Genomic DNA, 19,696 nt, shown 5'->3' with positions numbered 1-19,696 from the left:
AAACTGTAATTTAATGTGTAAACAGATGAATTACAAACATGCTCTCTATGAAGCGCTGTTACTAATTCAGATTATGAACGTGGGATGAACGTGATTACCGGGTCGGGGAAGAGGCTCTTATAATAGGGGAGAGTAACTCCGGTCAGCCTGACTGGATGCAGCGTTAGCTTCTTTTATGAAGAGTATTTCCAGATATCCAGATAATAAGACTGACCATAGTTTATGTTTTTTTTTCTTTTTTTTTTTAAATAGAAGACCATGGCAACGCATAGATAGCAAATGGAGGATGTTGTGGCTGAGGCGTTTGTTGTGCCTGTGTGTGTGTGTGTGCCTGTGTGTGTGTGTGTGCTTGTGCTGTATACTATTAATACCTCAGTGAGACACAAGTGAACACTGAGCGCTGCTCACACCTCATCTCAGTTTCTGTGAAATGAGGCACTGTGTGGTCAATTGTCAATTCTATTTAGGTTAAAAAAAATGGAGAAGTAAGAGTAGTGCCTAAACTGAGACGTAGTTTGCATCATATTCCGCTAAATCAGTGCCATTTATGTCCCTAGGAGATTACATGTATAAACTTGCACACAAAATAACTTTTACATTTACAATATTTTTTTTTGTAAGCATATTGTCTTATTGTCTCATATTGTCTACTGTCCCTACTCTCTAATCATAAACTTTACCATGAAATATAATTAGTAAAATCTTTTAGAGATGTATTTTTTTTGCATTGTTGTGTGAATCCAAATCCCATCTGTGCTTTAAAAATATTTTATTTAAATAATTTACATCAGTTGGTTCTTCTTAAGACCATGGAAAGCCCAAAATTAAGTTCCCTCATTTGTTTTTCTTTAAACTTGATCTTATTGTAACTATGACTGAGGAGATCAATCTCAACACTCATTCCTGTTACTTGAATTAATTCTTACCAAAGCTGAAATATAATTACTTAAAAATTAAAGTGTATATTTGCTTAATTTTTGCCTAAATAAGGTAGTTAAGTATTTGTACTTTATTAATTGACACCTCTGGTCTGGTCTTTTACCACTCATTTTGGCCCAATTCAATTTTACCCCTTTGCTCTACCCCTCTGTTCAGTGATATCATAATAACTACTGTGATGGCACTCTATTGCAGGGGTGTCAAACTCATTTTGGCCGAGGGCCACATTGGCATATTGGCTGTCCTCCGAGGGCCAGATGTAACTTATAAATATAAGAAAATGTAACCAAATGTAATATATGTAAATGAATGTAATTACTCCTTAATGTTAAATAACTCTCAATATATTATTTATTCAATCAAATATTACAGTTGCATGGAAAAAATGTTTGCTTGTTGCTCTATTAACATAAATCCTTTTAATTTGTCATGTTATGAAATCCAAAAACTCCATCAATCAAGAACCAAACTATACAAGTGAATAGAAATGACATAAAATACAAGTAATATTAACTTTGATCAAAACGTTTGATACTGAAAAGAGGCTTAATAAATATAAAATCAAAAATTGTGAGCTGTGACAGATTTAGCATTTCCTCATCCAACCACTAGTGGGAGCTGCAGCAGCACAAGCCCACAGTCTTTACTGAGTCAGAGCTACAGCCCAGCCACGGGCTACAGGACTCAGCTGAGCCAGTCTGGAGCGTTTTTAAAATTTTAAGTTCTTCTGTGTATGAAATAAAATAACCCCACTAACCGGATAATACAGCTCTCTACAGTTCATATTTCAGCCCAAGCAGCTAACAGCAGCAGTTTAGAGCAGCCATCCCGGAGTCACTGCTCGGATTACATTATAAACAGGTCAGTTAGCGCGCTGCTAACCTCAGGATGTTTATAACTACGGAGTTTAGTGGACACACCACGGCTGCAAGGTTAGACTGTTGAAGAAATCAGTAAAGGCTGGTTAGATAAGTGATTCACCTCCTCGTCCTTTGCTGAGGTGAAACTGCGACTAGCGATGTCACAGTGATGTTTATTAACCTCATTAAAACAGATTTTATCAGCTATTGTCTTATAAATATTTACACATAATTTATATCTCTTCTAAAAAGCGTTTATTTTCGTCAGTAACACAAAATGCATACCGGTCTTTCGCCTTGAAGCACAGCCGTCCGTCTGCATCAACTTTTCTTTTTCTGGATATTATGGGATAAACATGTCTCAATTCCACCCGCGAAGTTACACCTTCCCTCCGGCAGGGTTTCCACATCAATGACTACACTGCCGTGTAGTGGCAGTAAGCCGTAACTTTGCGGGTAATACAATCGACAAGCATTGTGGGAAATGTATTTTTTGGTCAAAGAACGCTTCTGACCTATTTATTATAGACACTAAGATTTTACAAGCTCTCGCGGGCCACATAAAAAGACGTGGCGGGCCACATTTGGCCCGCGGGCCTTGTGTTTGACACATGTGCTCTATTGTGATGTGATTCTGGCCAATGTGACGTCATAATGCTCTTTGTGATGTTATATGGGCCACTCATTTACATCCCGCTTTTTAATCTCTATTTTATGCATGTGTTTTTTATCATTTACATTTGGAAAAGGTGTAATATGGTGATGAGGGTGGTGGTGGGGGGCAGGTGTTTTTTTTTTTCTTTTTTTAACATAAAACACTCATAATAGAGTTTTATTTTCTAGAACAGTGTGTTCTGAAGAGCACTCTTTAATGCTTCTGCTTCACGAATGAATGATGGAGAGGATGACATTTGACTAGTTTAATACTCTAGTTTTAATCTAGAAATACATTGAATAATGCAAAAAACAAAAGCATGATTTCATTAAACATTTCAGCAGCAAATCAGACTATATATTTGGGACCATTTAACCACCCACAACCTTCATTTATAACCTTCATAATACAGTTTCAATTTCCTCAATAATGACAACTCAGTGTGTGTTCAGTGAAAACAAGAGAAAACAATCATATTTTAAAAAAGGTCATTTATTATTAATGTATTTTCTGCATGTAAATTAGCAAATTAGCTAATTGTGGATATTTAAGCTAAAGTATGTAAAGAATAAATAAATCTAAGCATTAGATCTTGAATTGCAATTTATCAAAATATGTCAAACTTAAATGTTAAAACAAAATATTTCATTATAAAATATATAAAATGTATATATAAAACAACATATACAATTCAGGATCAGTCAGTTTTATTTCTTAATCTTCTTAACACTGTAGATCACTGCAATGATAAAGAGCATTACTGCAACAACTGCTGTTCTTACAATGGAGAGCCAGATCAAAATGATCATCTGTCCAGTACAGTCACCTGCATAGAGAACAAGAATATGATCCAAAACATTAGAACTGAAGATCAGAATAAGATCAACTTTTATTTACAATTATAAATTAGAGTGCAATGTTTTGCACTTTTGTCCCAAAGTTGTTTTTTTTAGCATAATTGTTAATACACTTCAAATATATTGTAAATGTACTACTTTGTGTATTGATGCACATATTGTGTACACCTTAAGGCTACTGCAGTATGTTATACTTTAAAGGAAGGGTAAATCCTAAAGCACACATTTAAGTGTTTTTTTTTTTTGTTATTATTTACCTTTTATATAATGCACTTAATTGTCATAACAACTGGATAAATCATTGGTTAAATGTGCTTAAGTATGTGAAAAATTATTTGAAGTGTACCTCATCAGTTGTACCAATTTATTGTCATTATACTGATACAGGGTTGAACAGTAAAACGAAACACTATTAGGCTAAATCTCCAGAGCAGACAAAAAAAAAGTGTAGGACAGAGTAAATAGTGCACAGACAATAGATACAGAGAAGTGCAAAACAAAACCTAAACAACATAAAACACACTTATAGGGCAAAAGTACAGGGGACACAGACAATAGTTACAATAAGATTATTTTAGTATGTTTATGTTTAAAGTTAATTTATTTAAAATATATTTTAAATAATACATTTAAATTAATGTGATAATTAAGTATACTTTTGTTAAAACTGGTTTTAGTATGTTTAGAAGTAAATATATTTTTCTACCAACACACTCAAGTATAACTTAATGCGTATTGCTTAAAAATAGATTTTATGGAAATAAAGAGAAAAAATATTTGATGCATATTTTTAAACAGTACATAAAATAGAACATTTACGTTTAGTATTTATTAACTAATTTGAACATACTTTTAGTGCTCTTTAATATACTTCCTTAATACGTTCCACAAGGTGAGGTTAAGGTAAGGTTTTTTTATTTTATTAAAATTAAAGAGTTTGTTCCATTCAGATAAAATCATAATTTGTAATATATAATTTCTAAACTGAAAACATCTTAATATCAGAATGAATACCTTCTGCATGGAGTTCAGTCTCTCCAAATGCAGTATACTGACTGCTGGAGTTTCCATAAGATGTTCCATTTTTCACCTTTATTTCAGTCAGAGTTCGCTTCTGAGACGTTTCTTCTTTAAAGATAATTAGAAAAAAAATAAGTTGTATGAAATGACAAGATCAATATATTTTAATCTGATGCAATATCTGATAATAAATCAGGTAAATTAGTAGAATTTAACTTTTACCGTTAAAGATCAGAAGCGTTCCAGATCCAAACTCTGTAACATCACTCTTCACTCTCACACAGAAATATGTTCCAGAATCTTCTTCTACAGTTTCATTAATGTTGAGAACAAACTGATTTCCTTTCAGAGTCGCATTAAAGCGCTGTATAAATTGTCGAGGCTGTCTGACTTTTAAATTATTATCATAAAATCTCACAACAAACTGAGGCAGCTTTCCATAACTCTGCTTAAACCAAGCAAAACTATACTGATGGTCTTTGATAAAGCTCTCCTCACATTTTATTGCAACATTTTCTCCAATCTTCACTGTTTGCTCTTGAAGATCATCATATGACGTTTTAACTAAAACAAAGTGAAAATATATATTTACTATATAAAACACTACAATATACAATACAATAGCAAGTGAAACAGACTGTAATTTTAATGAGACTCACCGATTACAAACAGATAAAAGGAGATAAAGACAGTGATCATCACTGTTCCTGTTGTCAGAGCGAGACACTAATGTCTAATAAACTGTTGATCTCATCTCTCTGTGGTTAAAGACCAACAGAAACATCACGTCTGATGTGATTGGACGTTCAAAATGTGTGAACTAATGTAATTGGCTGAATGAGATTAAGGAAATGAAAAAAACATATGTTCTATTTAAAGCATCTGTATCTGCTTTATCTGCTAAACTTTGTTTATACTGACACGTGGTAAAATGAGTTTGATATATTGGATTATTGAAATCATCCAGACTATGAAGGAACACATAAGGAAGAAAATGGAAGTGAACCCTTTGGGATTAATAAATAAATTGGTCATTAAATGTGTTCTGATCTTCACAACAATAGACAAACACATTCTGCTTGAACTAATACCACACAGAAAAAAAAATTATGTTTGCTTAATTCTATTGAACACAACATGTTAACATTCACAGTGAGGGAAAAAAGTATGAAAACCTTTGGATTTAATAACTGGTTGACCCTCCTTTGGCAGCAGTAACCTCAACCAAACGTTTCCTGTAGTTGCAGATCAGATCTGCACAACAGTCAGGAGGAATTTTTGAGTATTTCTCTTCATAAAACTCTTTCAGTTCAGCAATATTTTTGGGATATCTGGTGTGAATCACTCTCTTGAGGTCATGCCACAGCATCTGGGTTCAGTTCAGGACTCTCAAGAAGGCATGTTTTCTTCTGTTAAAGCCATATGGTTGTTGATTTACTTCTATGTTTTTGGTCGTTGTAGGGCATCACATCAATGTCGAAAGTCGGGGCGCAAAAATAACAGGTGAAAAAATTAACCAGCTGTTTTAACATTTTGCGTGTGTAAATTAACTTCTCCTGAGCACGAATGTGAAACTCGCGAGCAAAAAAAGGGAATTGTGTGCGCGCTGAACAAAATATCGCTCTTTGTGTGCTATTAGTTTAAGCAGACTGTGTTTGTCTATTGTTGTGACTTAAATAAGAATAAGGAAGAACACATTTAATAACCAATTTATGCAGAAATCCAAGTAATCCCAAAGGGTTCACATACTTTTTCTTCCAACTGTAACTTAAAAATGTTAAACATCTGTGAATGTCATGTTCGGGCAGAACCCAGAGGTGGGATTTTGTGTCAGACTGCTTTTTGCAGTTTACAAATAGATATGGTGTGATTCAGTTTAACTGGGATTTGATATATTTTAAGACATTATTAGGCCCATTCCCATTTCACCCCGTTGCCCTACCCCTTACCCCTTGCCCGGTTCTGATTCTTGTTAGGCTGGAGGGCTAGGGGAAGGGATAGGGCCTGTTACCCCTTCATACAGAGATTTTTCAGAGGCACACTACAAACGAAGGGGTAGGAGAATCACTAGTAAGATGGCGGAACATGCGACCAAACAAACCCACAAATGTAAATATTTTCCTTGTTAAAAGTGGTGATTAGAACTATATGACTAGTTTTATGTGTATTTTCAATGTTTTATGGTTGAATTCTTTACAACATGCATAAAAAAGATTGCTAGTAGTTTGTCTCGGAAGCTAGCTAGCTAACTTTACCGTTCCACCTTAAATAGTGCAGCAGACAGCAGTCTATCAAATAAATAAAATAAAAGCTAATTCCAAAGGTAATTCCCGCTCCCCATGCCAGAGGAATTAAGGAATAGACAATAATAATTAATTTCTGCACCATCTGCCCCCTTTCTGAAGACATACAATAAAGCCCTACACTGTAAGCCCGGAAAAGTTTAATTGACTTTAATAATTTGAGGAAACCGGTTGCCTTGTAAGACAGGATAAGTTGAGTTTGCTCAAATTCTTTAATTAATGAAGAATGAAAACTTAAGTTAGCGTAAATTTAAACAAAAAGTTATTACAACTAAATGGGAACTTGATTGATTTCTAAGGTGGCCGAGGGTGAAATCACCACACACTGATGGTGAGTGTCAGAAACTGTTGGACACACCCAGTATGCAAATAGATTGTGACAGAAGCCAATGGAATAGAAGCTGTTCATGGAAACTGTAAGGGCTGGTGGCCGACCGAGGCACCCTCCGGGGCAACAGAGGGTGCGCCAGGCCAGCGCCGAGGGTTAATTGGCTAATTGCCAACACCTGCTTTGAACACCTTAAAAGCAACGCCAACCAGCCACCCGGCGCTGGATCTTTGAAGCTCGTGAGAGCGAATCTATGTCCGATTTTTCTCTGAGCTCCGGCTCTCATTTCCCTTCTTTCCTATCCACGGCAAGTGCCGTTTTTCCCTCTCGAGTTTGGTGTGGCTGTGTAGAGCTGTGAGCTCCACCGCTCTCCTCTGTTCTCTGAGTCTTTGTTTGTGTGTGTGTGTGTGTGTGTGTGGCAGCCTGCGAGGCACACGGTGTGCTCACCTTTTCTCTGCCCTTGCTGTTCCTCTCCTCTCTGGTGGAGCAGCGTTTAATCCATAAGCACCTTAGTTCACTTCTTTGTTTCGTTTGGAAGCAATTGTTTAGTTTATCCTCACCTCGCGCCATAAGAGGTAGCCGGCACTTACCGGCGGTCTTTGTTTTGATTCACTCCCCTTCTCTCTCGCTCACGCTAGGCGGGACTTTTGTTTTCCACCCGTTTTCATTATCCGCCCGTTTTTGTTGCTCCGCCCCTTTCGGCGGAGGCTCTAAGGGCAAATAAAGCAGCCACATCCCAATCCGCTCGCTGTTTCAGCGGTTAGAGCATTGGGCTGCGGCCGTGACAGCCTGGGTTCGATCCCCGCGTGGAGCAGGGTTTAATAATAATTATATATTTATAATATTATTATATATATATTATTATATATCCTATTAATATATATATATATATATATATATATTAACAATTATATATTATTATTATTATTTTTCTTTCTCTTGGGTTTACCTGCTTTGAGATCTACTGCTCTGCACTTGGGTTCTAAAACCTTCTGGGCTGGAGAGCTACTGCTCCCAACCCATTACAGAAGCAGACTAAACTTATTAACTTATTATAAGTTGGTTCGACTCAAAGATCTCAGTTTGAAGGTTTATGTGCCCACAAGTTAAGTATTGTTTACAAATATCCAATTTTATGTAAAACAGACTTAAATCATTGAGGGGGAGCATTTCACCCCTTCTTCTTTAACTCTGTTCTAAGCAGAAGGGTTACACTCAAAACAAGTGGTAGGGATATTGTGGTAGGGCTAAGGGGTGAAATAGGATTGGGCCCAAATCTACTAACTGGAGTTACTTTTGTAAAGGAGCAAAGGCGTGCAGACATAGACATCAGGTGGTGCTAAAGCACCACCAACTCTGCCCTTTATCAACCCTTTTGAAACTTCATTTTTTAAAAATATATTATTATTATTAAGATTTTACTGAGGCCGGTTTGAAATTATCTTTTGAAAACCTGAGCGATTAAAAACGAGTGAAAGAATGCCCTGAAATCAGCTCACACACACCCGACCTCTCTCTTCCACTGTCACGTGACCCCGCGCAAGGCACACTAGATGCTGCAGCAGCAGTTCAGTTCAGCGAGTCTTCAGCACAGCACGCACAGCAACAGATAGGCTTCTTTTTCCCCGTGTCCCTCCAGCCAGGTAACATACACATCAAGTAAAATCCTACCGTTTGCCCTCTAAACCCAACATGAAATCATTTTGTTGTGCAGTAAAACGTCTCATACAGCCCCAAACTACTAAGCATCTTTAGCCGACTGGTCACCAGATAAACTAGCCGCTCTAGCCCAAATCAATGATAGATAACGTGAGGACGACCACATACAGCCCCGGTTCTGGACTGATTTGCTTGGGGGGGCAGTAAAATTAAGTGGGCATGTTGATATTCATGTTGCACCAAGGAGGATGCTGCTTTAAAGACAGTGGAAGGTAAACAAGGGTTAACTGAAGGACTTAACATTGACTGTATATAGTTAATATTGTATATGTATTTTATCAGTTGGTGGTGTGACATTTTTCCATTGAAAACTCACGTTTAGAGAATGTTACAAATAAAAGTCAAATTTCATTCAACATGTGCGTGTGATTTTTTTTATAATGAAGTGTTCCACATGCGCTAAAAAGTGCCCCTTTTCTCCCCTAAGAACTTGCCCCCCAAATGTCTGTGCACGCCACTGTAAAAGAGTGAAATCTGTGTGTTTTTTTATTTACTTTACTTTATTAGCTATGTTTAGCAGCTGTCGACAACACTGTGTGTTGGAACTGGACGTTTACAGCCGTCGCTTTATTGCTGGAACTGTCGACCGCAACCACATCAAAATAACAACATGCTATCGAGCTAACAAGCTCGTGGTTGCGGTCGACAGTTCCAGCAATAAAGCGACGACTGTAAACGTCTTTCTCCACTATCCTTTCAACACATCCAGCAAGTGGCTTGGATATGTAACTTTAATCTGAAAAAAAAAATGGTCAGATTAGAGTAATAAGTTACAAAGGGGATTCTGACACACTGCCCACAACCGTTTTTTATCCCCTTCATAACACAGCAAAACTAATTTCTGTGTTTAAATTTACTTTATAATGACTTCTCAGTTTGTGTTCAATGTAGACCAAAGGAAATAATCATATTTAAAAAAGAACATTTATTATTTATATATTTTCTGCATCTGAAATTAGCACATTGTCAATATCTAAACCATGTACACAGTGGATGTATCAAAATATGTAAAATCTTAAAAGCTTATTTTGCAGCAGGTTAAGATTAAGATCAAGCTATTTCAAATGTAAAAACACAATCGTCCTTTATAAAAGATAAACAGCATAAAAAAAGAACTTTTTCAGTATTTTACAGTATCAGTCTGTTATCAGTCTTTATCTTTATTTCTTAATCTTCTTAACACAGTAGATCACTGCAATGATAAACAGCATTCCTGCAACAACTGCTGTTCTTAACATGGAGAGCCAGATCAAAATGATCATCTGTCCAGTACAGTCACCTGCATAGAGAACAAGAATATGATCCAAAACATTAGAACTGAAGATCAGAATAAGATCAACTTTTATTTTTAATCCTAAACTAAAGTACAATTTTTGATCTACAATAATTTGGTTAATTTAGAACAGTTTAATCCACTTAGATTATGTATAAAATGTCTTCAGATGATCCTAACTTTAATAAACTATCTAGTGAAACTTTATTTATTCTTACTATTGTTGGTTTTAGGGTTTTTAGTTGGAGCAGGGTGAGAGTTAGGCTTAATAAAAGTGTATTTAATTATATATTTTTAAAGTATACTTAACATAGAAAAGTTCATACTTTAAAAAACATTATACATACATAAATACATACTAAATGTACTATTTTGGAAGAACGTATGGCGACGTCAGTATATTTGAATTGTAACTAAGCTATATTTAAATACAACTTAAATACAACGTATAAAGCTGTGGTTTTAAAAAGTTTTTTTTTTTTCGTACAAACTTATGTAGGTTTAAGAAAATTTGTGTGTTTGTTATCATAATGGTTCATACACTTGAAATATATTGTAATGTACTTACATAACACTTTGTTATGACATAACAATTAAATATATCTTTTAAGTATTTGGTTAAATGTGCTTCATTATGTGATTTTTTTTTTTTTTACCAAATCACACTTTATAGTTTTATTACATCTATAATTATTTTTTCAATATATTTTAAAATAATATAATTTAACTCACATTATAATTAACTCACATTATACTTTTGTTAAAACAGGTTTTAGTATGTTTAGAAGTACATTTATTTACTATCAACACACTCAAGTATAATTCATTGCATATTTCTTAAAAATACATTTTATGAAAATACAGAGGAAAAATATTTAATGTGTATTTTCATACTATACATGAAATAGAAAAAGTACTTTTAGTATTCTTTACCTAATTTGAACATATTTTTAGTGCTCCTAAATATACTTAAATATACTACCACAATGCTTTTCACAAGGGGAGGTAAAGGTAAAGTTTTTTAAAAATATTGTAATAAAATTAAAAGAGTTTATTCTATTAAGATAAAGTCATCATTTGTAATCTATAATTCTTAAACTGAAAACAGCTTAATATCAGAATTATATCATACCTTCCACAGGAAACTCAATACAGTGCATCATTAATTAAAGGTGCAGTGTCTTGTAAAAGACTGTAATAAACTGCTAAGATAAATTATTTTATAAATTGCATTATATGGTCTTAAAATTACAATAATAGCATGTATCTCAATACATCCTAGGACAATTGATTTCTAATGCCCCCCAAAAAATATATTTCGTGACAGGCCTACAAGTATTTTTGTAGTAATTTTATTTAAAATTACCTTTTATTTTCGAGCTGCTACAATCTTCTAAAGTTGTCTCTCCACATGCAGCTACAGCACAGTAGTAAGTTCCAGCATCAGAGAGGCTGAGGTTGTTCTTGGGGAGTTTGTAGATACAGCTCTGTGTAGGAGAAACAGTCTCAGAACTCCTCGTACACGGACTGCTGGAGTCTCCATGAGTGAAGATGATTCCTGGACGAGGTTCTCCTGAGTCGGGTCTGAACCAGTACACACTGTGATCTCCTGAACAGCTTAAAGTAGCCATTAGTACTGAACACTGGAGTGAACCTGCAGATTTTCCACTTTTCACCTTCAGTTCAGTCAGAGTTCCCTTCTGAGACTTTTCTTCTTTAACAATAATTAGAAACAATAAGAAATGAGTAGTATGAAATGACTAGATCAATATATATATATATATATATATATTTATATAATGTAATATCTGATAATAAATCAGGTAAATTAGTAGAATTTAACTTTTACCGTTAAAGATCAGAAGCGTTCCACATCCAAACTCTGTAACATCAGTCTTCACTCTCCCACAGAAATATGTTCCAGAATCTTCTTCTACAGTTTCCTGAATGTTGAGAACAAGCTGATCTCCTTTCAGAGTCGCATTAAAGCGCTGTGTAAATTGTCGATTGTGTCTGACGTTTAAATTATTGTTAACTAATCTCACAACAAGCTGAGGCAGCTTTCCATAACTCTGCTTAAGCCAAGCAAAACTATACTGATGGTTGTCTCTGATGAAGCTCTCCTCACATTTTATCACTACATTTTCTCCAATCTTCTCTGTTTGCACTTGAAGATCATCATAAGACGTTTTCACTAAAACAAAGTGAAAATATATATTTACTATATAAAACACTACAATATACAATACAATAGCAATTGAAACAGCGTGTAATTTTAATGAGACTTACCGATTACAAACAGATAAAAGGAGATAAAGACAGTGATCATCATTGTTCCTGTTGTCAGAGCGAGACACTAATGTCTAATAAACTGTTGATCCCATCTCTCTGTGGTTAAAGACCAACAGAAACATCACGTCTGATATGATTGGACGTTCTAAATGTGTGAACTGATGTGATTGGCTGAATGAGATTGAGGAAATGAAAAACATCCGTTCTATTTAAAGCATCTGTTTCTGTTGTATCTGTTAAACTGTGTTAATACTTCATGAGCGACACGTGATAAAATGAGTTTGATATCTTGGTTTGTTTCTCTCTGTGTTCAGATAAGTTTTCTCTGTTTTATCTGAACACCCTATTTTGAGCTGTTTTTACGTCGGTTCTGAACCCAACTTTACGCGCCCCACGCGTGTGAGTTACAGCAGAACCGAACTTCTGAGGATTAAGGACAGTTTGGTCAGTAAAACAGCAACTATGGACAATAATATCCGAGCAACGCTGGGCGAGCTGCAGCTCCTCCGCGCTCCGGCGCGGGGGAGCGGATCGCTGCAGACAAAGGGCAAGAGGAGGAGGCGGTGTGAGCGGCGTCAGAAGAGAGGAAAACGCGCTGGGGTGCTAGCCAGGCTAAAGGCTAATGCTAACCGACCCCCGATTCCGTCGCTTTTTCTCTCTAACGTCCGCTCTTTGGATAACAAGCTGGACCTGCTGCGGCTGAGGATGAATGTTTCTGAGGAGATGAGGAACTGCGCTGTGATTTGTCTCACGGAAACCTGGCTGAACCAGACCATGCCGGACTCAGCCTTCCAGCTCGCCGGCCGGCAGCTCTTCCGAGCGGACCGCAGCCAGCTATCCGGAAAAGCCCGGGGGGGTGGCTTGTGCGTCTACATAAACAAAGGTTGGTGCACAAACTGCGTGTTGGTAAACAGCCACTGCTCCGAGGTGACAGAACAGCTGACTGTGAAGTGTCGTCCTCACTATCTGCCTCGTGAGTTTTCGGCGGTGTTCGTGATTGCTGTTTACATAGCACCGGATGCCAATGCTAACAACGCGCTGAAGGAGCTTTATGACAACATCAGCTCGCTTCAGAACAAGCATCCGGATGCGTTCTACGTGGTAGCGGGGGATTTTAACCACGTAGAACTGAAGAACACGCTGCCGAGGTTTTACCAACACGTGAACATTCCAACGCGAGGTAATAACACGCTGGACCGTGTTTATTCCTCTGTGAAAGACGCTTACAAAGCCTTCCCCCGTCCCCACCTCGGGCTATCGGACCACATCTCCATCATGCTGGTCCCCGCATACCACCCCCCACTGCGACGCTCAAAACCCACACAGAAAACCATCACGGTGTGGCCCAGTGACGGCGCCGCTATGCTGCAGGACTGCTTCGGCTGCACAGACTGGCAGGTCTTCAGGGAGACTGCTGAGTGTGAGGGGGAGCTGGATCTGGAGGAATACACATCTGCTGTTCTCGGGTACATCAGCAAGTGTGTGGAGGATGTCACTACTACCAAGACTGTGACTTGCTACCCGAACCAGAAGCCCTGGCTGAACGCAGAGGTGCGTTCCCTGCTGAAAGCCAGGGATGCTGCCTTCAGATCTGGAGACTCGGACAAAGTCAGGAGGGCTAGAAGAGAGCTGACTGCTGGAGTTAAGAGGGCAAAAGCTGCATATGCTCAGAAAATCCAGGGACACTTTTCCTCCCAGGATCCACAGAGCATGTGGAGGGGCATCAAGTGCATCACGGACTACAAATCTAACATTGCACAAAGCTCCAAAGACCCATCCCTGCCTGAAGCTCTCAACATGTTCTACGCCCGCTTTGAGAACCCTGACACACCCCCCAGCACCAGACTCCCACACTCACCAGGAGAGGAGCCCCTCAGCGTGACACCAGCAGAAGTAAGGAGGACGCTGAGGAGGATTAACCCCCGGAAAGCTGCCGGCCCGGACAACATCCCCGGACAGGTGCTAAAAGACTGTGCAGACCAGCTCTCGGACGTCCTGGCCGACATTTTCAACGCGTCCCTCATCCAGGCAGCTGTCCCCACTTGCCTGAAGACCGCCACCATCATCCCGGACCCCAAGAGCTCCACAGTGACAGGTCTGAATGACTACCGGCCAGTAGCCCTCACTCCGATAGTCACAAAGTGCTTTGAAAGACTGGTTCAGACCCACATCAAAGCCACCATCAACATCACTGTGGATCCACACCAGTACGCATACAGGAAGAACCGATCCACAGAGGATGCCATTTCCTCCGTGGTCCACACTGCCCTCACTCACCTGGAGCAGAAGGATTCCTACGTTCGGATGCTCTTTGTAGACTTCACATCTGCTTTCAACACCATGATTCCTCAGACACTGATAACCAAACTGTCCTCACTTGGACTGAGCTCTTCCCTGTGCAACTGGGTCCTAGACTTCCTGACCAACAGGCCACAGTCTGTGAGGATTCACAACATCTCCTCCCCCTCCATAATCCTCAGCACTGGCTCCCCTCAGGGCTGTGTGCTGAGCCCCCTCCTGTTCACACTGCTCACATATGACTGCTCACCTCTCCATCCAGGCTGTCATATTGTGAAGTTTGCGGACGACACGGCAGTGGTTGGATGCATCACGAACAGAGATGAGTCCAGCTACAGGCAGGAGGTGGAACACCTGGAGGATTGGTGCAGAGAAAACAACCTCTGCATCAATGTAAAAAAGACAAAGGAGATGATTGTGGACTTCAGAAGGGGCAAGCATGCCCACCTCCCCCTGCACATTGGAGGATCTGCGGTGGAAGTGGTTGACAGCTACAGGTACTTGGGTGTGCACCTGACCAGCAACCTCACCTGGAGCAACAACACTTCCACTCTGGTCAGGAAGGCACATCAGCGGCTCTACTTCCTCAGGAGGCTGAGACGAGCTGGACTCGGGAGCGCAGTCCTCACCTCCTTCTACAGATGTGTGGTGGAGAGCGTTGTGTGCTCCAGCATCAATGTGTGGCATGGAAGCTGCTCTGCTGCAGACAGGAAAGCACTGCAGAGGGTGGTGAAGGCTGCACAGAGGATGGTTGGAGTGAGCTTCCCCAGCACCACAGACATTTACAACTCCAGATGCAGGAAAAGGGCCACCTGCATCAGGAAGGATCCCACCCACCCAGCACACGCACTTTTTGTCCCACTCCCCTCAGGCCGGAGGCTGCAGAGCATCAAGTGCAAAACAACAAGACTCAGAAACAGCTTCATTCCGGAAGCTGTAAGACTCTTAAACTCCACTTAACAACACACTGCACTGACACCAAGGACAAATTACTGTTTACTGTTTACAAACATGGTCACTTTACTTGCACTGAGACACTTTATCTCCATTGCTCTAATTCACATTACCATGCTGCTACAGCACACTTGCACTCTGGACTTCATGTTGCTGAACCTTTCTACTCTCTATTTATTTTTTTTTTATTCTTTGGGATATTTATCTATCTATTTTGTATATTCTATTTCTTATATTGTATTCTTTTCTTATCTATATATCTATTAATAACAGCTCTTTGGGTGTAAAACTGGATCGTGAGATCACAATTTCGTTCCACCTCATGTACACATGTGATGCGAATGACAATAAAATCTCCTTGAATCCTTGTATTGATGCACATATTGTGTACACCTTAATGCTACTATAAAATATATAGTTTCAAACTTTTGCCACATTTCAGGCTTCAAACATAAAGATATGAAATTGTATTTTTTGTGAAGAATCAACAAGTGAGACAATTTAAAGTGGAACAAAATTTATTGGATATTTTAAACTTTTCTTAGAAATAAAAACTGAAAAGTGGGGCGTGCAATATTATTCAGCCCCTTTACTTTTTACTATTCAGCAAACTCAATCCAGAAGTTCAGTGAGGATCACTGAATGATCCAATGTTGATCTAAATCAGGGGTGTCCAAACTACGGCCCTCGGGCCATTTGCGGCCCGTTTCCTTTTTTGGAGGGGCCCGTGAGGTATTTTAGAAATAGAATGAAAGTTGGCCCGCTGTTAAGCAGGTTTTTATAATGTGAGATTCAAAGTTTGACCGCTAGGTGTCAGAAACAGGCCAAAGAGTCGGAGAGAGTGCGCATTTCTAGCGCAGAAAAACGGGCCAAAGAGTCTAAAAGTTGCCGTAATTAAGGAGTTTTATATTAAGAGACATCGTGAAATTAAAAATCAATTTGAAAAATCTTAATTTACACAACACTGTCTAAGATAAAGATAGTAAGTCAAGTAAAATGGTGTGTAAATTAAATAATCAGGAAAAAATATTATTTAAAGTGGTATATTTCATTATTTGTTTTATTACAGAGTGTGGCCCATGACTTCAAATATATTTCTCCTTCTGGCCCCTAACAAAAAAGTTTGGACAAGTGATCAGAGATGTAGCCAAGAGGCCCATGAGCACTCTGGATAAACTGCAGAGATCTACAGCTGAGGTGGGAGACTCTGTCCATAGGACAACAATCAGTCGTACACTGCACAAATCTGGCCTTTATGGAAGAGTGGCAGGAACAAAACCATTTCTCAAAGATATCAATAAAAAGTCTCGTTTAAAGTTTGCCACGAGCCACCTGGGAGACACACCAAACATGTGGAAGAAGGTTCTCTGGACAGATGAAACCAAAATTGAACTTTTTGGCCACAATACAAAACGTTATGTTTGGCAAAAAAAGCAACACAGCTCATCACCCTGAACACACCAACCACCATCTCCACTGTGAAACATGGTGGAGGCAGCATCATGGTTTGGGCCTGCTTTTCTTCAGCAGGGACAGATTTGGGAAGAAGGTTAAAAATGATGGGAAGATGGATGGAGCCAAATACAGGAGCATTCTGGAAGAAAACCTGTTGGAGTCTGCAAAAAACCTGAAACTGGGACAGAGATTTATCTTCCAACAAGACAATGATCCAAAACATAAAGCAAAATCTACAATAGAATATTTCACAAATAAATGTATCCAGGTGTTCGAATGTTAGAATCTGTGGAGAATCTGTGGAAAGAGCTGAAAACTGCTGTTCACAAACCAACGCTCTTCATCCAACCTCACTGAGCTCCAGCTGTTTTATAAAAAAAGAATGGGGGAAAAATTTCACTCTCTCGATGTGAAAAACTGATAGAGACAAACCCCAAGCGACTTGCAGCTGTAATCACAGCAAAAGCCTGAATGTGGCAAAAGGTTGAAAAGTTCAAGGGGGCTGAATACTTTTGCAAGGCTCTGTATGATACTTTAAAAAAAGGATATATCCTACATCAACTACTGAAGCAAAAAAATCACTTTTTAAATAATGCACTTTAGTTGACATAACAATTTAATATATTTTATAATTATTAATATTGTGGCGTGGAAGAGGAAGGAGGACTCGTGAGACTCATTGCAAGTACTCAACAGCTCTTTATTTAACTGGCTTGCCACTCACTTACAGCCTTTAACAAGGCTAGGAGAGCAAAACCCAACTGCCAACCAGCACAAACAGCCCTGAGGCCACCAACCCAGCTATCCAGCACAGAGATGGTAGGTCCCCTTAACCCACCCAAAACATACCCCCATAATGCCCCACTGGCCCCGGATTAACATAACCCGCCCCCACAGGCACACTAACAGCTGGCACACACACACACACACACACACAGACGCCACATAGCCCCCCCCTTAAGGGTCAGCCGTCCCGACGACCCCACAAACCCAACAATAAACCCCATGAACAACAAAACATGCTTTTTTTTTTTGTTTTTTTCACAATTAATCACACACAAAGTCCCGAAGGCGGGCGGGCGGCCTCCTCACCCGCGGCAGCCTGGAGGGGCCGGGCAAAGCGCTACCCGCCAGTGGTTCCACAGAGTCAGAGTACAGGTCAGGCTCAGGAGCAGGGCCGGCAGGTTCCGCACCGCCGTCCCCAGTGTCCAGCAGTCTCGGCCTATATGGGGCCAGCCTGTCCCGGTGCACAATCATCCTGCGCCTGCCCCACCGGATCCTGTACACCACCTCCCCAAGCCTGGACAGCACCGAGCACGGACCCACCCATGCCGACTGAAGCTTCGGGCACAGACCCTTTTTACGCTGAGGGTTGTACAGCCAAACCCTCGCCCCCACAGATAAAGGCTCCCCAAAGCAGCGCGTATCATACGCGCGTTTCTGCTTCCGTCCGGTAGCAGACTGGTTCGAGCGTGCGAGCCCGTGCGCTAAATCCAGTGAGGACAGGAGACGCGAAACGAAAGTGGGCGCGTCTGTAGCGTGCTCGCCCCCATCAGGAGGCGCCCCGAAAGCCAGAGCCACCGGCGTCCTCAGCTCGCTACCAAACATAAGCAGAGCCGGCGTGAATCCAGTCGTCTCCTGCACGGCCGAGCGGCAGGCCAGCAGCACGACCGGTAGATGTACGTCCCAGTCACGCTGGCCTTTGCTCGACACCATGGCCAACTGCGCTGCCAGCGTGCGATTGAAACGCTCCACCAGCCCGTCACTCTGCGGATGAAGGGGCGTCGTCCTGGTTTTATGAATGCCCAAGATGCGGCAGACCTCCGCCATGACCTCCGACTCGAAGTTCCTCCCCTGGTCGCTATGCAGCTCCTCCGGAACCCCGAATCGGCAGAAGAACTCCCGCACCAGGACACCCGCGGTAGTGACCGCCCCCTGGTCCGGCACCGCGTAGGCCTCCGGCCACTTTGTAAAATAGTCCATCGTCACTAAGACGTAGCGGTTCCCAGAGTCCGTCACCGGGAAGGGGCCCAACACATCCACGGCCACCCGCTCCATCGGGCCGCCGCACTAATAGGGGTGAAGTGGGGCGCGGGGCGCCCTCGCGGGGCCTTTCTTGGCGGCGCACACGTCACAGCAGTGCACAAAGAGCTCCACATCAGCCCTGCACCCAGGCCAATAGAAACGTTGTCTCAGGCGCTTCAGGGTTTTGGTAACGCCAAAGTGCCCAGCCCCAGGCGACCCATGGACTCCCCGTAGGACCGAATCCCTAAGCACCTGAAACACACGCCGCCCATTCGCCGGATCCTCCCAGGTATGACACAGCACGCCATCGGATAAGCTAAAGCTAGCCCAGTTGGAGCGCAGCGCTTTAGCGACCGGACCCAACGGCACCACCTCCTCCCACGACGGCGTGACATTCGCCTTGAGCGCGTGTACGGCCCACATTAAGTCGCGATCCGCCCGTTGCGCATCCCGGATCTGTTCCACGGACACCTGGGCCACCACTACACCGCCGGTCACATCCGCTGAGACTGCAGCGCAATGAGCAGTTTCAGCGGATCTCTCCTCCGCACGAGCGCAATGCTTACAGTCCATGGCCACACACGGCCGGCGCGACAAAGCGTCCGCGTTACCATGGCTACGGCCCGGTCGGTGCACAACCTCGAAGCTAAACTCCTGGAGTCTAGATATCCAGCGCGCGAGCTGGCCCTCGGGCTCGCGGAAACGCATGAGCCACTGA

General features: G+C 40.9%; 1 protein-coding gene across 1 annotated transcript; it reads right to left on the bottom strand.

Annotated features, from left to right (window-relative positions):
* Nucleotides 1-3,160: 3,160 nt before the first annotated feature.
* Nucleotides 3,161-12,454, bottom strand: LOC111196882 (uncharacterized). Its single transcript, XM_049482176.1, has 4 exons — nucleotides 12,244-12,454; nucleotides 11,804-12,148; nucleotides 11,321-11,668; nucleotides 3,161-3,280 (listed from the first exon to the last, which is right to left on the bottom strand). The coding sequence occupies exons 1-4, from the start codon at nucleotides 12,284-12,286 to the stop codon at nucleotides 3,162-3,164; spliced, it is 855 nt and encodes a 284-aa protein (XP_049338133.1). The 5' UTR covers nucleotides 12,287-12,454; the 3' UTR covers nucleotide 3,161.
* Nucleotides 12,455-19,696: the final 7,242 nt, after the last annotated feature.

Source organism: Astyanax mexicanus, chromosome 8 (genome assembly GCF_023375975.1).
Source record: "Astyanax mexicanus isolate ESR-SI-001 chromosome 8, AstMex3_surface, whole genome shotgun sequence".
Classification (NCBI taxonomy): Eukaryota; Metazoa; Chordata; class Actinopteri; order Characiformes; family Acestrorhamphidae; genus Astyanax; species Astyanax mexicanus.
This window is presented reverse-complemented; position numbering and strand designations above follow the sequence as displayed.